Source organism: Peromyscus californicus, unplaced genomic scaffold, assembly GCF_007827085.1.
Source record: "Peromyscus californicus insignis strain IS unplaced genomic scaffold, ASM782708v3 Scaffold_11__1_contigs__length_118956290, whole genome shotgun sequence".
NCBI lineage: Eukaryota > Metazoa > Chordata > Mammalia > Rodentia > Cricetidae > Peromyscus > Peromyscus californicus.
The window spans coordinates 100,285,551-100,302,402 of NW_026294402.1; the positions used below are offsets into that span (position 1 = coordinate 100,285,551).

At 46.2% G+C, this 16,852-nt stretch overlaps 1 protein-coding gene across 1 annotated transcript in view; it reads right to left on the reverse strand.

The window, feature by feature from the left end:
- Positions 1–16,852, reverse strand: part of Col6a6 (collagen type VI alpha 6 chain) — a 103,921-nt gene that overhangs the window by 6,411 nt on the left and 80,658 nt on the right. The window contains exons 33-35 of the mRNA XM_052719030.1: positions 11,104–11,200; positions 7,515–8,186; positions 4,712–4,805 (exon numbers count right to left, since the gene is read on the reverse strand). Coding sequence (XP_052574990.1) covers positions 4,712–4,805; positions 7,515–8,186; positions 11,104–11,200 — 863 coding nt within the window. The remainder of the gene's footprint in view (positions 1–4,711; positions 4,806–7,514; positions 8,187–11,103; positions 11,201–16,852) is intronic.

Genomic DNA, 16,852 nt, shown 5'->3' on the forward strand with positions numbered 1-16,852 from the left:
GTTATCTCTACTGTATTTCATTCCCCTTCCCTTTTACCCCTCCTTTATTTTACGTCACATTTCTTAGTTTTGTTAAGGAAAAAAATATCTCGAGAGATGGCAGAGTTCATTTCTCAGCACCCATGTAGGGCAGCTCACCTGTCTTACTCCGGCTCTAGGGATCCAACGCCTTTGACCTCTGAGGGCACCCACATTCATGCACACATACCCACCATGGAGATACATACATACATATAATTAAAAATCTTGTTTTTTAAATCATTAGATTGGCAACTACTTTTAAGCCCAGCCCTGGTACCTTTTTCTCAAAAGAGTCAAACATATTAAAAGCTGTTTCTTTGCTGTTGTTTTTGTTGCATTTATATGTATGTTCCTGCGTGTGTGTATGTGCACCCATAGATGCACACGTGGAAGTCAGAGGGCAGCCTCTGGAATTGGTCCCCATGCAGCATCCACTGTTTATTTGAGACAAGGTCTCTCACTGGCTGGTAGTAAGTAGCCTATGAGCTTCCAGGAGCCATTGCACCTGCCTCGTCTGTGGGTTCTGGAGATCCAAAGGCAGGTCCTCAGTGTTTGCAAGGCAAAGGCTTCACTGAGCCCATGCCTCATCTTCGAAGTTTCCTTTTTCTACTGTGTTGTGGATGGGCATTTGTGTTTGATAAGGCATTTAGTAGGGATCACTTGACTACCTCGTTTGTTGTTTTTCTCCAATTGTGTATTGTTTGGGGGAATTCTTTGGCGACTCCAACAACAACAGGCATTCAGGGCAGAAATAAGGATAAAATAATTCAAATTTTCAACTTGCTGTGGCATGTTCTAGATAAAGTGGGGGGCTGGCGGGATACTAACTGTAGCTCTCCATTCTTTGTGGTCACGGATTCCTCCATCTGTGTAGATAATCAGGAGGCGGCCATGCTGCACTTAGGACTTCAGGCACTGAGCTGATAAGGTTGCTTCTATTTCTAAATTCTTTTTTGATGTTAACATATCATGCATCCAGAAGATGTACTTTTGAAGGCAAACATGCAGCAGATGTGTCGTTCAGATGGCAGTGGTAGCTGTCCATTTTTACCAGCCACCCCTGCAGGCTCTGCTGGTCCCCATTTTGGAGTCTGGCACAGTGTGTAGGTGGCTTTGTGTCTTTTACTATCTTGGAACAGAGCTAAGTGCTTACACAAAAACTGTCCTACAGTCTCACCCTCTGGCCATCTGTCTTCATAGTTGCTTGTGGTGAGAGTCAGGGCCTTTCTTCTCCATCTACTACAAACCAACTTCTGCATGTCTTCCTCAAAACCCCTGCTGCAGGATAATCTAACAATTTCAATGCAGGTCCCTCTCAGGATGGCAGGTCATCTGGCTGGCTGGACCCTGTGCCTAGCAGGCATCCCATTTTCCTCAACCTTGTGTTCCTTTCTGCCTCACTAGTCTTGAAAGATGCAGGCAGGGAGCCTCAGAAGCAGCCGTGTGGCTGCTTTTTATCACAATCTTTGGTTGCTTAGAGAAGGCCTGAGGAGTTCCGGGTGATACACCATCAGGGAGTTCACAGACAATGGTATAGAGTTCACATCTCAATTCCTTGATGCCCCAACCACTTGACCATCTCAGATTCACAGGAGAAGCTGCGCCTCTTGTGTAGCTATGACATTGTGGAGGAGAAATTCCCTGTCCAAAAGCCCTGTGGATTCTCTTCCCACTTATCTTGCTTTTCCAACAAAGCACTTTCTAGAATTGCCTCTTGAATGTGTAGGTTGGCTCTGATGTCCGCCTTTGCGGTCTGAGCTGGCTACATATTTGTGAATCCCAGTGAAGAATAAAAATCCAAGCCAAAAGGCAGAATAAACGCTTTTTCTTCTTCTATGGGTGTTTCCCCCTCCCTGCCCGTGGCAGTTTTTCATTTATCATTTAACGTTGAGCTCTGGCATGCGGAAACACAAACCCTTCTGCTGACCCCCTCCCTGCGCACGCCCCATGTCTTGGCCTGCCATCCTCTAGACAGATGCCCAGAAGCTGAGCTCCTTTCTCAGTTAGTGCTCCTAGCCCTGGATACACAGTGCCCCAGAATATCACCACCTTCTTGCTAGGAATACTGAGTGGAGATGGACAAAGACAAATGTAGGGATGCCACCAGCCCGAACTGGAAGTTCCCAATACAGAGTGCCTGGCCACAAGCCTCTCATGAAGAGAGTGGGAAAGAGAGGCCAGGCAAGACAGAAGATGCCATGGTGGCTGGTCCAGGGAAGGCAGCAGTAGGTAGTGAGCAGAGGCTCTAAGTCCTGAATGAGGGCTTTATTTTTCCATAACTTAGAAAACCCAAATTCAAAATTAACAGCAGTTGCAGAGAGATAAGCCTAAATGCACAGTCCTCCAGAGTTCCTTGAAGTTGCTTTGACACCTGCCACACTTTCCACAGCCCCTTTACCTCAGCCATAAGGGTTCCTCCTCTGCACCAGATATCAGTCTGCTCACTCATCCAGTCCTATCTGATCCCTCTTCTTCAGTTCCGGGCACCTGCAGTAGGGGGAGCCCTGCTCTTCTTGGACTGGCTTCATAGGCAGCGTCAGGCTGGACTTCAGGAAGTATTTGCTGCTGGACAGTTCCCCTGGATCTCTCACAGCTGGAGGGGAGTCAGAGCCTCCAGGCAGGGGCTTCTCAGTTCTTAGCACCTAGCCTGGGAATGTTTGCCCATTCCTGATAACCACACAAAACAGAATGCACACACTTCAGGGGAGGCACACTGCCCTGCGTGAGCCAGGTGATGGTGCTTGGTTACGGCCAGCGGCTGGGTGGATTCATGTGTATTAGTTCACAGTGGCTTACCACAAAAGTGCTACTAGCCATCTGATGATTCAGTGGATTAAGAGCTTGCTACACAAGCTTAAGGATTGGAATTCAGATCCCCAGAACCCATGAAGGTGGGTTCAGCAGTCTGCCTGTAATTCCAGCGTGGCAGAAGATAAAGACGGGATCCCTGGAGCAAGCCTGCTAGCAAGACTTGCTAAAACATCAAGCTACCTCATGGAGGGAATCTGTCTACACACATATGAGAAGACTGATCAAGGAAGATGTTTGATATTGACCTCAGGCCTCTACACATAATGCACGTGTGCACATATACACATGTACATCATGCACATACACTCATGCACAAATACATGTTTTTAAATTCTTTAGCAAGCTTCTCATAAAGACATTTTCTTCTGCACACCAGGAAGTCTACACAGTTCAATAACTTCAATGTATCGTCTACACTCAAATTTCCCCAGATGTTCTCCAATCACTTCTATATGGGCTGTTCCTCCCTCCCTCCCTCCCCCTCCCCCTCCCCCTCCCCCCCTCTCTCATATAGGATCCAATTAAAGTTCACAGAATTACAGCTGGTTGCCCTGTCTCTTTCATTCCCTCGTTCCAGAACTCTCATCCCTTTATTCATGACATAAGACCCATGATCTAACAATTCCACATCCCAGGGTTGCCCAGCGATTTCCTCCTCATTAGCCTCGGGTCAAACATTTCCAGCAAGAACTTCACACAGGTGATGCACCGTATGTCCCACTTCATCACCTCAGAATGCACATTAACACCAGCGCCTCAGGAGCCACACAGCACCAGCACCAGCACCTCAGGAACCACACACACAGCACCAGCACCTCAGGAACCACACACACGGCACCAGCACCTCAGGAGCCACACACACGGCACCAGCACCTCAGGAACCACACACACGGCACCAGCACCTCAGGAACCACACACACAGCACCAGCACCTCAGGAGCTACGTAGCATCGACACCTGTCAACTCATGATTGTTGCATCCTGATTACCAGTTACTACATTTGTAATTAGCATTATGATTACATATTGATGATTTTTTCTATTCCTACCTTTCTAGATTTATTATCTAGTATTATATAAAGAAAGGGTTTTTCTCCTTCCTCTTCTTTTTGAGAATCTATATTGACTTACAGATTTAAAACATGCAGCATGGAGCCAGAAAGGTGGCTCGGTAGTAAAGTGCTTGCTGTGTAAGCCCGATAACCTGAGTCAGACTGCTGGACCCCACAGTGAATGCTCTATCACACACACGCCTTTGATCATGAACATGCCATATATACAGTAATACATTAACTCAATCACTCAGTGCATTCTAATTCATTACCTTCGTTCTTTCTAGAGCTGCAGCTGTCCAAGATTAGGCCTATGGGAGTCTTATCAAACCAACTCACTTAGCCTTTTGACACGACACTGTTTTTCTTTCTTTCTTACTATGTTTTTGCTTCTTACTATGTTTTTGCTTCCTGGAGTAACTCCATTTTGTCTCAGGCCAGAATTGGAGTTTCCTCACCAGATCCTGGGTATGTCTCAGGCACCAAGAAACCTTGGTTCCTTTGAGTGCACAATGCTGTTCAGAAACCAAGATCTGGCCACTGGACATGCTCATTGCCACTGGGGGTGTCCCACTGGGTGCTTTGTTTAATAATTGGACTTTCCATTTAAAAGAATAAAAATACTCCTATTTCATTATTTCCAGATCAACTTGGTCATTTAAAAAGCATCTTACTCCCTCAAATCATAATTTAATATATAATTTATGTTTTATATTAATCTGGTTTCTATCCAGCTAAAGTGGGGGAGCGGAGGGGGAGGAAAGGAGGAAGATAAAGAATAAGGAGGGGTGCATATCCACCTATGAAATCACACCAAGCACACAGTACCTTCGAAACTGGCGTGGGGGTGGCTTCGGATCGGTAGGGCTGAGTCTGTTGCACTTGGCTTTGAGGTTGACTGGTGGGTACTTGTTCATCCCACCTGGAAAGACAGAAGGCTCTGGTAAGGTTCTCACGAAGGCTGTTAGCATGTCTGCTCCGTACAGTTATCACCTCAGTTCCCAACATCCATCAAGATGGTCACCGGGCATGAGAAATGTCTCAGGGAAATCCCCACCACTGAGATGCCGGTAGCTCCTAAAGTCGTTTAGCCATTGTGAAAGATAACATGAGCCCGTCAGTCCTAATAATGCTCTTGCCTTTGATAGGAACTAATTAGGGTATTTTATTTGTTTTTGTGGAGTATCAAAACGCAAAGGGAACAGGGTAGTCCCTTTATGGCCTTTATGTTAGCAACAGACTAAGTGCCTTGGGGTTTAATTCATCATCTCACTTCATTTGGAAGAGTATTAATTTTTCATAACACTAAAGTGTGCCTTAATCATTTAAAATGCAAAAGCTATTTTTTTATAGAAAAAAATTAAAAATGTGTTATACATGCCCTGAAAGCATGAAGTAAAAAAGATTGGTTAAGTATCGTTCTGGAAAAGCAGGCCCAATGCCATGCACTTACAATCCTGGCACTGGGAAGGCAGCAATAGGTAGATCCCTAGGATTCACTGGCCGGCCGGCCAGCCAGCCAGCCAGCCAGCCGGCCAGCGTACTTGACAAGTTCCAGACCACTGAGAAACCCTGTCTCAAAAAAACGTGGTAGACATCGCTTAAGGAATGACCCCGAAAACTGTCTTCTGGCTCACACACACACATATTTTCTCCCTCCCCCCACCACACACTCACACCCCTTCCTGGTGATACAGGGTTCTTCCAACTAACAGGCATCTCCTAGGCTGCCACAGAGTCTATCTTCAAAATTGCTATTACAGGAAGGGCAGTATGTGAGACAGTATGACCCAATACTGTGCTGTACCTGAACTCTAGGGTGTTTTTGTTTTTTGAGGTAGGGTCTTACTGTGTGGCTTGGGTTGACCTTGGACTTACAACAATCCTCCTGCCTCTACCTCTCAGGAACGAGAAATACATGTTTGCACTGTGCCCACCAGGTCTGGCTTTGGGTTTTCATGTTTTGTTTGAACTCAAGTAGAGGGTTGTTGAGCTTTGCTTTGCTTAGGAAATGTGCTGCTCTGATGTGGACCGTGCTCTGCTGTCTACTTTGTGGCAGTGTGCCAAATGAGTCACAAACACTTCGAAGGCTTCCAAAACTTCACAAGGGAAGTGGACAACTCTATTCATTAAGCCTAGCACCTGAATAGCCAGTGGCTCAAAGTAGATGGCCAGTGATTGCGATTGTGTTGAATGGGTGTGACCGTGGGGGCCTGTGGTGGAAGTGATTTCCTGCAGTTTTGCAGCTGTATTTTAGAGATGGCATTTTCTAGATGTCTAAAAAGCACGGGAAATGGGGTAGGCAGCTGCATCGTAGTCATAGTTAACAGTGCTTTCTGATTTCCCACGAGAGCTACCTGCCCTTTTCCTGAGTGGGAGGTGCTACCTCATCTGGTCCTGTAATTGGGCGCATTGGCATGAAACATCAGGAAGAATTAAGGGATCCTAGGGAGGAACTCCCAGGTCAAGTCTTCCAGTCTCGTGGGCCATCAAGCGTGCTTCTTTCTACCAAGTAGTCTTTTGTTCCTCCCTTATGAAAGGCTCCCTTCAGGGCGACACCTCACCCTTAGCTCATCTTTGGGGTTTCTGTTCCAGAACATATCAAAATAAATTTCACTCTGGGATCTTTCTACCTGTGTCCCTGAAACTATCTCATATATATGAATTTCCTGGGAGCTCTGATAAGATGCACTTTCTGGTTCAGAACATCTGGGGCGGGTCCTGAACCCTGCCTCTCTAACCAGTTCCAGCTGATAGTTCATGCTCATCTTAGACTCACACTGAACAGGATGTGACTGCTCAGTAGCTCTACAGCCTTAACCAATTCACTGTTTAATACAGTGAATGACAAGTTTGGGAAATAGCCAGGCACTCACTCAAGCATCCTTCAGCCTGGGTGTACCCTTTTCTTTATCTGGACTCCTGGGGACAAGAGTCAGCAGGCTCTGAAAACACTGAGACATTTACCCACTGCGTTTCCACCTTGAGCCGTGTATCCAGGCATGAATCTTCCTTCGCCATCATGCTGCATCCAAAATGGATTGCCTATTTTTCAGGATGCCCATTCTAAGAAAAACAGCCCACATTTGTTTCCTCATGGGCCCCACTTATTCTCACCACTACCTCCTAAGAGGCCATGAAGCTGGGGGAAGTTGTGCAAATCCGTCCCTTTCCTTCTAACTGATAAAATGGTATCCCCTCCCACTCCCAGCTCTGACTCTGGAACTTGTCAAAGCGAAGCCAAGAATTATTTCATTCTTTCTTTGGCCTCTTTGTGTTGGCTGTAGGAACTGCTCCCCAAAGGGCAGCATGCTAGTGTTACATGGCAAGTGTTTTGCTCTGGAGCCGGAGCCCAGGCTGTGACCTCACATCCCCAGACTACACCTCTCCATGCAGACAGATGTGTAGACAGCTGCTTGTTAGGATTGCTTCTCCATAGGAACCAGAGGCATTAAAAGATGAGCCAGAAAATTAAATGCTTAGACACCAGTCATCCCTCCCATCATCCATTATCACATATTTTCCTCTCTGACCCTGCAGTGCCCTTAAAGACACAGGCCAGCTAATTGTCCTTCTGGGGGGCACCAAGCAGGCTCTTGTGTACAAGGATAGTTTTGTACATATGACTTACGCCTAACGGAGTTTATGAAGGACTTCACAAATTTCACACCATATCCATGGTCAGGTTTATGAATCCGGCCAAGCTGGATCAAGTGCTGGTCGACAGGGTGGCTGGCCAGGTCTTCCAGTTCCTTGTCATTCCAGTCAGGGCCCAAGGAAAACACGAAGAGGGCATAGCCCTGACATTTGGCTCGCAGGGACTCTTTCTTTAAGGTCTCTTCATCCAAGTGGCTGGTCTCCCCAGCAGATATCACAAATATGACTTTGTTTCTCCTCAGATTGGGTGTGTTTAAAAAGACATTGTCCAGAGCCCACCTGAGGGCATGGCCAAGGAAAGTGTCCCCATTCAGCTGCTGAACTGCTTGCTCCACATGCCTCTTCATGAGGCGCTTACTGCTGTAGGTGGTGAGGTTGAACTCAGTTCTAACGGGACTCCTCTGGGTGTTGGGTAGGAAGGTGGGGGGAGCATGGCTCAGTAGGGCCACCCTGTCTCCAGTCACAGATGTCTCTGGCTCTGGAGTGACTTCGAAGTGATCTAGCAGTGCCTCCAGGAAGTCTCTCATGTCTTCAAATTCTGCACTCTCCACATGCCGGGAGCCATCCAGCAGGAAGGCAGCATCCAGATAGGACTGTATCGGGGGTGGTTTGGCTTGGTCACAAGAAGCATCCGGCTTGCATATGTCTGCAATCCAAGTCATTTGGAGTTACTAAGCAGATATGGAAAAAAAGTGAAAGATTCTACCTCAGCTATTCTAGTATCTAGGAACTATAGTCTTAGCTAATAAAATAGTTATGTCTTTAACATCAAGAGTAAGATTTTACCAACAAAAGGTCCAGATCTGATACCAGCCTGTGAACTCTTGACTCTATTCCATGCCATCATTTTTTTTTAAGTTGTGTTCAACGGAAGTTTAATCTTGACTGTTACGTTTTTAAAGTGTGAAGTGAGCAATTCATCTCCTACATACTAGAATATACTGTAAGAACACACTCTCTAGCTGTTGACAGTATGCAGGCTTACCCAAGGGCCTCCGTCACTACACTAGCTGTGAAAAACTCATCTGCTTTGAAAATTAAGCTTTAAAAGGCAATGCATCTTTTATTTCAATTTAAGCAAGAGTTCATAACTTCATGCCCCTTATAAAAATGCTCTCCCATAAAGTGAAGTCATTTTTATAAATATGCCTCTGTCATTATGCATGCATAGCAAGAAAAAACAGAGAGTAGGTTTTATTGAATGTGACCACAAAGAATGTCCAGAGGAATATGATAAATGGGAAATGGGAGAATTCTAGAAGTCACTTAATCTATTTTCATAGAACCAACTGAAGCAGGAGAGTAAGTCATTACAAAGGATGCACCATATTTCTAGAAGTTTCTGTATATGAAGTCAATGACAATTTCTTTTTAATGTTTACTTATTTGTGTATCCATGTGGGTATTTTAGCACAGCATGTGTGTGGAGGCAGAGAATGGTTTTCAAGAGTCAGTTCCCTCCTTCCACCTGGGTCCTGGGGATTGAACTCAAGTTGTCGTGTTTGGGGACAAGCACATTTACCTGCTGAGCTACCATGCATGAGTCAGTGTTTTGTTGTTAGAGGGGTTTAGAAGTCACTTAATTTTCATAGAACTGACTGAATTAGGACACATGAGGTAGCAGGATGGCCCCTTTGCCCGAGAGCTGGGATGCCTAGGTTATCACATAACAAACATGACGTCACCTCTGGCCAGGCCACTGCTGGGCCTTAGTTGTGTACAGTTCCTCTACACAACTGAGGAGGTAGTTGTACCTAACTGGGATCAGGCTGACCCAGACATCTTTGCAAGGCTGATAGTCTTGTCTAGTTTGTCGGTAAATGTGATGGCTGAGGGTGAGAACGGGTTTTTTCAAAACCAAAGGGGAAATGGAGAAATGGACTAACAAGCGTACGGTGGAACTTGGATACCAGCATGGACCGTAAGTATCAACTATTAAGTGAAAAACCTAATGGCTAGCATGCAGATCCTGTGGGTGGAGCGAACTTCCTAGCTTCCTGCTTGCTCATGGACTCAATACAGATGGCTCTGCCTAAGTCCCTGACTGAAGTTTGGTGAGATTTTATGAGCCTACATAATGGTCAGATGACAGCACAGTCACCTGTGTGCAGAGCAGCTTCCACTACCAGGGACGGTAGGCTGCCCATTTGCTCTGTTTTGTGGGGTTTTAATTGTGGGACACGACAGCCAAAATATCTTCCATTATATGCCTAGGAGACAAAACAAGGGTTTAGGCCAAGGCATGGAGCCAAAACTCCATCCCCAGTCACATATGTGCAGTTCCTGACTGTGCAATACATCAGCACACTGTTGGAGCGGACATGTTCAGGACGTGCAACCAAGAATGCACAGGGCAGATGAATCTTAGAGCCTCACTGGTTTGGGTCGAGGGGAGGGGTGACAGGACCCAAAAATCCCAGTGCAACCTGCACCTGGATATGTAAGCAGAGAGCTTGATTCCAGGGCTGCAGAGGACACAGAACTGTCCCCTTCTCCTCAGAATCACACTCTCCATTCGAGTTCATCTACCCAGCAAACCCCAGCACCCCACTGATACACACAGAGAAGGTTGCAGACATCTTCTCCAGGTCTAAATGGAGAGTTTCAGGGAACAGAATGAGACTTTCATTCCACAAAAATTAAAGGTACTTCAGAGCCGGCTTTCCTGGGTTTGATGTGGGTGTGGAACCCTGAGAAAAATATCACGTCTCTAATTTGATTTCCCCCATCTGTACAATGGCACTAATAATAGTTCAAACATTTCAGTGTGGTTATGAGCCTAGAATGACACAATTTATGTAAACCAATTAAAACTGTGCTTAGAACATAAGAAACCCAATAGCTTAAGTCTCAATTGTCACCATGATAGTTGGCATCATGCAGCGTAATTAGAACAGTGCACAGCCTATAGCAGAAATGTGGTGACTGCCTGCTGTCATGACCACCTGTAACCCCAGTGGTTTCCACATGGTTATTGGAACATCAAATGGAAGAGGAGAGAGACTGTTCCTAGCTAGACCAAAAGACTGGGTATAACACACCACAGTCAATACTGCAAATCTTTCTGATGCCCAACACTTGGGAGTCTATGAAGACTCCTGGATGAGAATGAATGGGTTTCTGTCTTCCACTCCTACTGCACTCAAAACCAAATTACCACCCAGAAAGGAAAGTGCCAGGTTGCTCTAAAGCCTTTCTTGGGAGTTGTGAACATTTGAGATTTAGAAAACACATAAAATACTCAATAGCATGAAAAACTTGGCAAGGAGACAGACTAAGGTTTTTGGTGGTTGCTGTTGTTTTACATTATTACTGTTTCCTGGAAGTTGCACTAAAGTAGAGGAGGCAGGATTGTAACCCTCCCGCTGGGATCCTTTGGAGGGGCCCTGCACGCTCAACTGAGAGGTTCCATCTGTGGAAGATGCAGTGTGCGCCCCAAGCCCCGGCGTGGTCTGCCCCAGGCCATGCGTATCCCTATGGCTAAGTTCCAGCTGCTCCTGCCAACGGTGACTCAACACACTTAGCAGGCCCTGATCAAATTTGCTTCTCCCCGTGGGTCTCACCATAGCAGAAAGTGCACCGCTGCAGTCTCTCTAATGTTGGCGCGAACTCCGTCCCTGAGGGAACCACAATGACTTGGAATGTGCCAGTGTCATCAATCTAGAAGCAGCAGAAGCAAGAGGAAGAACTGCTTAGTGGATTAGGGTGGTAGGAATCTTCAGCACTGTTCAAGAGCTGAGGTCAAGTAAGGGCAGCCCCACAAGGCTGCTGGGAGGTGGCCCAACTGGTTTGAACCCTCAACTCTTCCCTTTAGCTGTCAAATGGAAATTCCCTGACTGCTAATAGGATGCTGAGAGCTCACCATTGTGAAGCAGTTACTGGCACCCGGTGCCATGTGGCTCAGCAGGGAGCACAAAGCGTTTCATACCCATCACCCAGGTAGCCAGGGCATTTCTTGTCTTCACTCTTCACAAAGAGGAACTGAAACTCAGAGAGATGGATGGCTGATCAAAAGGGACAGCCTACACTCAAGATAGTTATGGGAAAGAATGACTCCGCCCCTCCTTCAGCCTCACCCCAAGTCCCAGAGAACCAAGGTTGCTCTTTATAATACTGTCAAATTGAAAACCAAAATTAGCCATGCCACTGTTCTGACTTTCTCTTGTGAACTAGGTATTGAAGCAGAAATAGGTTCAGATCTAGGCCTCGGTGGCTTTCCTCGCTGACACATCTCAACCCTTTCACTGCAGCATCACCATTAGGAGCCCATCGAGGAAGCTGGAGGGTGCAGAGTCTTGACTAGTGCCCCAGCAGAAGCGACTCGACACTGTTGGTAGTCTCTAGAGGCAGCTATACTGTCTCAAGTGAACCACACCTTTGCACCTCCTCAACAGTGATGAGGGCCTGAACACCAATCCAGAGCCAGCTCAGAGAGTGTGGAGAGAAGATAAGGATGCGCCAACTGACCAGGGAGAGTCAACTTGCCTGTCAACTGTGAGATGATTAGCAGATGAAGAAAAATTAGAGTGATCCCATCCTGTGGCTAAGATGGGATGTTTGTTCCCAGTGAATCATCCTTAGACTCTTAAGTAAACAGCTCTCCCCTCTCCTCGGCAAGTCTCGTTCCCACACTTACTCCACAGAGGTGTAACCATGGAGGTCCTGGTTACTCAGGGTTATACCATTTCTCTGACCAGAGCCAACTGGACCAGAGCAGGGCATCTGAGCCAGACAGAACTGTCCTTTCAGGAGGAGTTGAGAACTAGAGTCCTGGGCTGCAAGAGTGTCTAGAAGCAAGAGTCTATGAGACACAGGGGGCCATATTCTATCTGTGGACCGAGGAAGGATGGGAATTAGAAGAGAGGATCTTCCCAAGGCTTATCCCTGTTTCTGCCCTTTTTTTTTTTTAATCTCCACACAACAGATGGAGGAACTTGTGCTCATCAGATTCCTCTCTGGCTGCCCACTGCTTTGCCTTGACATTCTTCCTGGGACAGAGTGGAAGACTCTGAGACCTTGTGAGAACTGAAGATTTGGGTTATATCGCTAGACCCAAATCCATGTAGAAAGGAGCAGGGTGTGCCAGAGACAGACAAAGAAACAAAAAAAAAAAAAAAAAAAAAAAAACAAAAAAAAACATGATGTGCCATGTGGGGGTGGGCATGGAGGTTGGGCAGTGAAAGGGGCTGTGGTGACATGAATGGGGACTTGGAGCAGTGGATGAAATGCTCTGCTTCCTCTCACTATCTTCAGCAAAGTCAGCATTGCTCATGGACTATGCAAATGAGTTCCTTTTTTTTTTTAAGATTTATTTATTATGTACACAGTGTTCTGCCTGCGTGTAGGCCTGCAGGCCAGAAGAGGGCACCAGATCTCATTACAGATGGTTGTGAGCCACCATGTGGTTGCTGGGAATTGAACTCAGGACCTCTGGAAGAACAGCTAGTGCTCTTAACCTCTGAGCCATCTCTCCAGCCCCACAAATGAGTTCTTGGGAGAAAGGGCCGACTCTGAAGAAGGACTAGAAACAAGCCAGTGTCAGCACAGGGAGTGTGGGTCAGCCATCAGGGTGGGAGTGGGCTGCAAGGATGATACAGAATAAGCCAGAAGAAAATTTAGAAACCACATAAGCCAGCTTCATTGCTTTACAGACAAAGGTGAGCCCAGGGTAGGAATGGGGACCCGAAGGTCTCAGTGCCAGCTTCGCTCTTCCCCAACAGGAACTAGCTTCTAAGCTCCAGCCATTTCAGAGTTTTAGCTGTGGATCTTAATTGGGAGCGATGTTTCTCAGGATATTGTCCAGGGAATGCTGCCATCTGCTAACTAGCTTTGTGCTCTATGTGTCTACAGCGTAATAACTTCCACATTTCTGGCGACAACCCTGCTTAACAGTGGATGCTCATATTCAATCATGTTATCTGCAGGATGATACGAAGCTAAAAGCAGATCTTCCTCAGTGACTCTAATGAGTTGTTCTGTTAGGGAGAGTCCATTGGCAGCCTGCATGCTCCCGACACCCCAGCAAGACTCTTTATGAAGTCTGAAAGATGCGGTTTTAGGGGTCACCGATGATCCCATGCTTACCACGGAAGTGGCTGTAGTAGCAAAAAAAAAAAAAAAAACCTTAAGCTGAATGTGAGCTGAGAATTTAAAATGAAAAGTTTCTGTGTTTTCTTATTGCTTATTTTCCTGAAAACTGCAAAGAAGCACCAGGGTGGCTGAGCACAGCTGACGAGGCTGCAGATGGACAGTGGATGGACATCCACTCTGTGGATGGTTCTGGACCATTTTTCTTTCACAGGCATCACAGAAATCTGTAAGATGGCACATAAGAAAAAAAATGCCATTCTCATATGATGGAATGTTTTCATTCTTTAGGATGAACAGAGAGGGTAGGGGGAGATCCAGTGTGCTAGCTATACGGTTTTTTTTGTTTTGGTTTTTTGAGACAAGGTTTCTCTGTGTAGTTGTGGCCATCTTGGAACTCACTCTGTAGCCCAGGCTGGCCTCGAACTCACAGAGATCCACCTGCCTCTGCCTCCCAAGTGCTGGGGTTAAAAGTGTGCATCACCACCACCCGGCTGCTAGCTATAGTTTTATGTCAACTTGACACAAGCTAGTGTTATGTGAGAAGTACAAACCACATTTGAAAAAAATGCCTCCCTTAAGACTGGCCTGTAGGCAAGTCTGTGGGGTATTGTCTTGATCAATGGCTGATGTGGGAGGGCCCATCCCACAGGGAGTGGTGCCACCCCTGGGCAGGTGGTCCTGGGTTCTATAAGACAGCAGACTGAGGAACAGATAGAGAACAAGCCAGTAAGTGGCCTCCTCCACGGGATCTGCATCAGCTCCTGCCTCTAAGCTCTGCCCTGCTTGAGTTCCTGTCCTGACTTCCTTCCATGGTGGACTATGATGTGAAAGTATAAACAAAATAAAGCCTTTCCTTGAAAGTTGCTTTTGGTCCTGGTGTTTCATCACAGCAGTAGAAACCCTGAGGGTGACCAGGGCTTTAGTGTCTCTGACAAATAACTGCACAGGTACCAGATTTCAGCCTAACTGAGATTTAGATAAGCCACGATAAATACGAAGGAAGTTTCAAAATATGGCCCTCAGATACCGTGTTACTAGAGTTTTGAGTTCTTTTCTTTAAAAAAAATGTCTAGGCATTCAAGAGGCAGGGACAGGCTGATCTCTGTGAGTTTGAGGCCAGCCAGAACTACATACTGAGACCTGGTCTCAAAAACAAACCAAAACCAACAAAATAATAATAATGAAAACCAATAGTTTTAGTACAGGGAAAGCACAGGGAATAAAAATGGACGGAAGGAAGAAGAGGCAGTAATAGAAACAGCAAAGGGGTTTCGTTCCACCTATAGTCAGGCATCAGGTTCTAGCCAGCGGCACACTGCCTCTGTTTAAAGCCCCTCTAGACAGCATACCCAGGCCCCCCAATGGCAGAATGGGCTTAGGGACCTCCAGTTCCTTCTTATATCCTCAGAACCCAGGGCAGCCCCAGCAAACTCAAGTCCTCCTTAAACATTTGAACAATAATCAACCTGGGTTCAGTCTCTCAGATTCTCATTTCAGATGCTTCACTCACCTGCTGCTGCCCAGATCCACACGGCTTGTTGATCTTGTTTTAAAATTAATAAAAAACTTAAGAAGCTTTGTGTGCTCTTGGCATGTGTCAGAGGACAACAGTGGTATAGGTCCTCCCTTCCGCCTTGGTTGAGGCAGGGTCTCCTTGCTGTGTACTCCAGGCTAGCCCATCAGCCTCTGAGGTTCCCTCTCTGCCCCCATCTCCCTGTAGGAGTGCTGGGAGTAAGGACTCAGGACTGCACCCAACTCCCATGGATTCTGGGGATTCAAACTCTGGTCCTCAGGCAAAGTGCTTTACCACTGGGCCATTTGCGCACCCCACAAGGATTTTTTTTAATTGATCTTCACTAAGAGAGTCAGTCTCTAGAAAATTTAGGTAGACTCAGAGAAACTAGATTCCTATCTTTGTGGTTGTTAACATGCAAAAGTTGAAAAACAAACCCCAAACCAAAATAACTTCTGTACGTTATATTCTGTATGTGTACTTTCTGAGTGGGTGGAGCCCTTCCATTTAAATGCCTCTCACAAATGCCACCAATGTGTCTGCATCAGGTTATGAAGCTGTCCTTTGTTTTGTGGCTAAATAAAGCCAGTAGTTGAGGGACTTGGAAGGACTCTGTCACCAAAATCACTTACAGAATGTCCAGGCCTTATGTGCATAGCCCAGCCATAGCCTTTTATAATCTACGCAGAGTGTTCTTCTGACACTTCAGCCTTTTCTGTTTAAAGAATTGTGAGTTAGTCCAGTGATGCTAATAGCAATTTCAGCTCCTGTGCTACCCTGGCCCCATTAGTATTAAACGTCATTAAGCTACTGAAAAAAAAAAAAAAGGAAAAGTGATCATCCTTGTGCTTGCTAAAATGTTCTAGGCCCCAAGGCACAGTGTTACATCACTTACTCTTTACATCATCTCGAGGTACCACTCTCCTTATTTCACAGATAAGTATCTTTCAACCCTGTTGCTTCGATGCTGTCGCAGAAATTACAGAGCTGGAAAAGCCCATGAGAAAATGGTGCTAGCCTCCAGTCGCTAGGAAAAACCAGTCACACACAGATGGCAGAGTGACAGCCTCGGTACCAGAGTGTCCCAAGAGGGTGATGTTTTGACCAACTGGGTCGAATCTAAATGCACAACCACAATAAGTCAGAACGGTTCCTGGAAGTTCTGGCTTCGACCTAACCCAAAGTTTCCTCTCACCACTGCCTCTCACTTGGTCAGGTGGGAGTGCAGCTAACATTCTGTAAGTCTTCACTTGAAGACAATGTTTGTTCCTTATTCTCCCTCTCTAAATAACTGTCAGATGTTGGGACTTATTTACGACACTTTTTCCAGTACTCTTGTACTGCTGTCTGGAGCCCCACATGAACGACCCCAACATCACGCCGGGACAGCACTGACCGGAAGGACAGGCTGGGGCCAGGATGTCTTTGGCAATGAAGCCGCTGAGGATGGGACAGTGTGAATCTAGGCACAGCTCTCTCCATTACAGGCGGTTCACTGAGGGATGCCACATGCTGGGTTTAACCCTTAATCTAAGAGCTTCGGTTGGGATGGCTTTTCTTTTATAAAGTGGGAACCTTTACGTAACTGAAGCTAAAAAAAAAAATCAACCTATTTGTTTACTTTGCGTTTGTGTGGCTGTGTGATATATGGATGCGTTCTTTTCTGTATTTGTACATGCATGTGATTTGTGCAGATGTCTGTCTCAGTC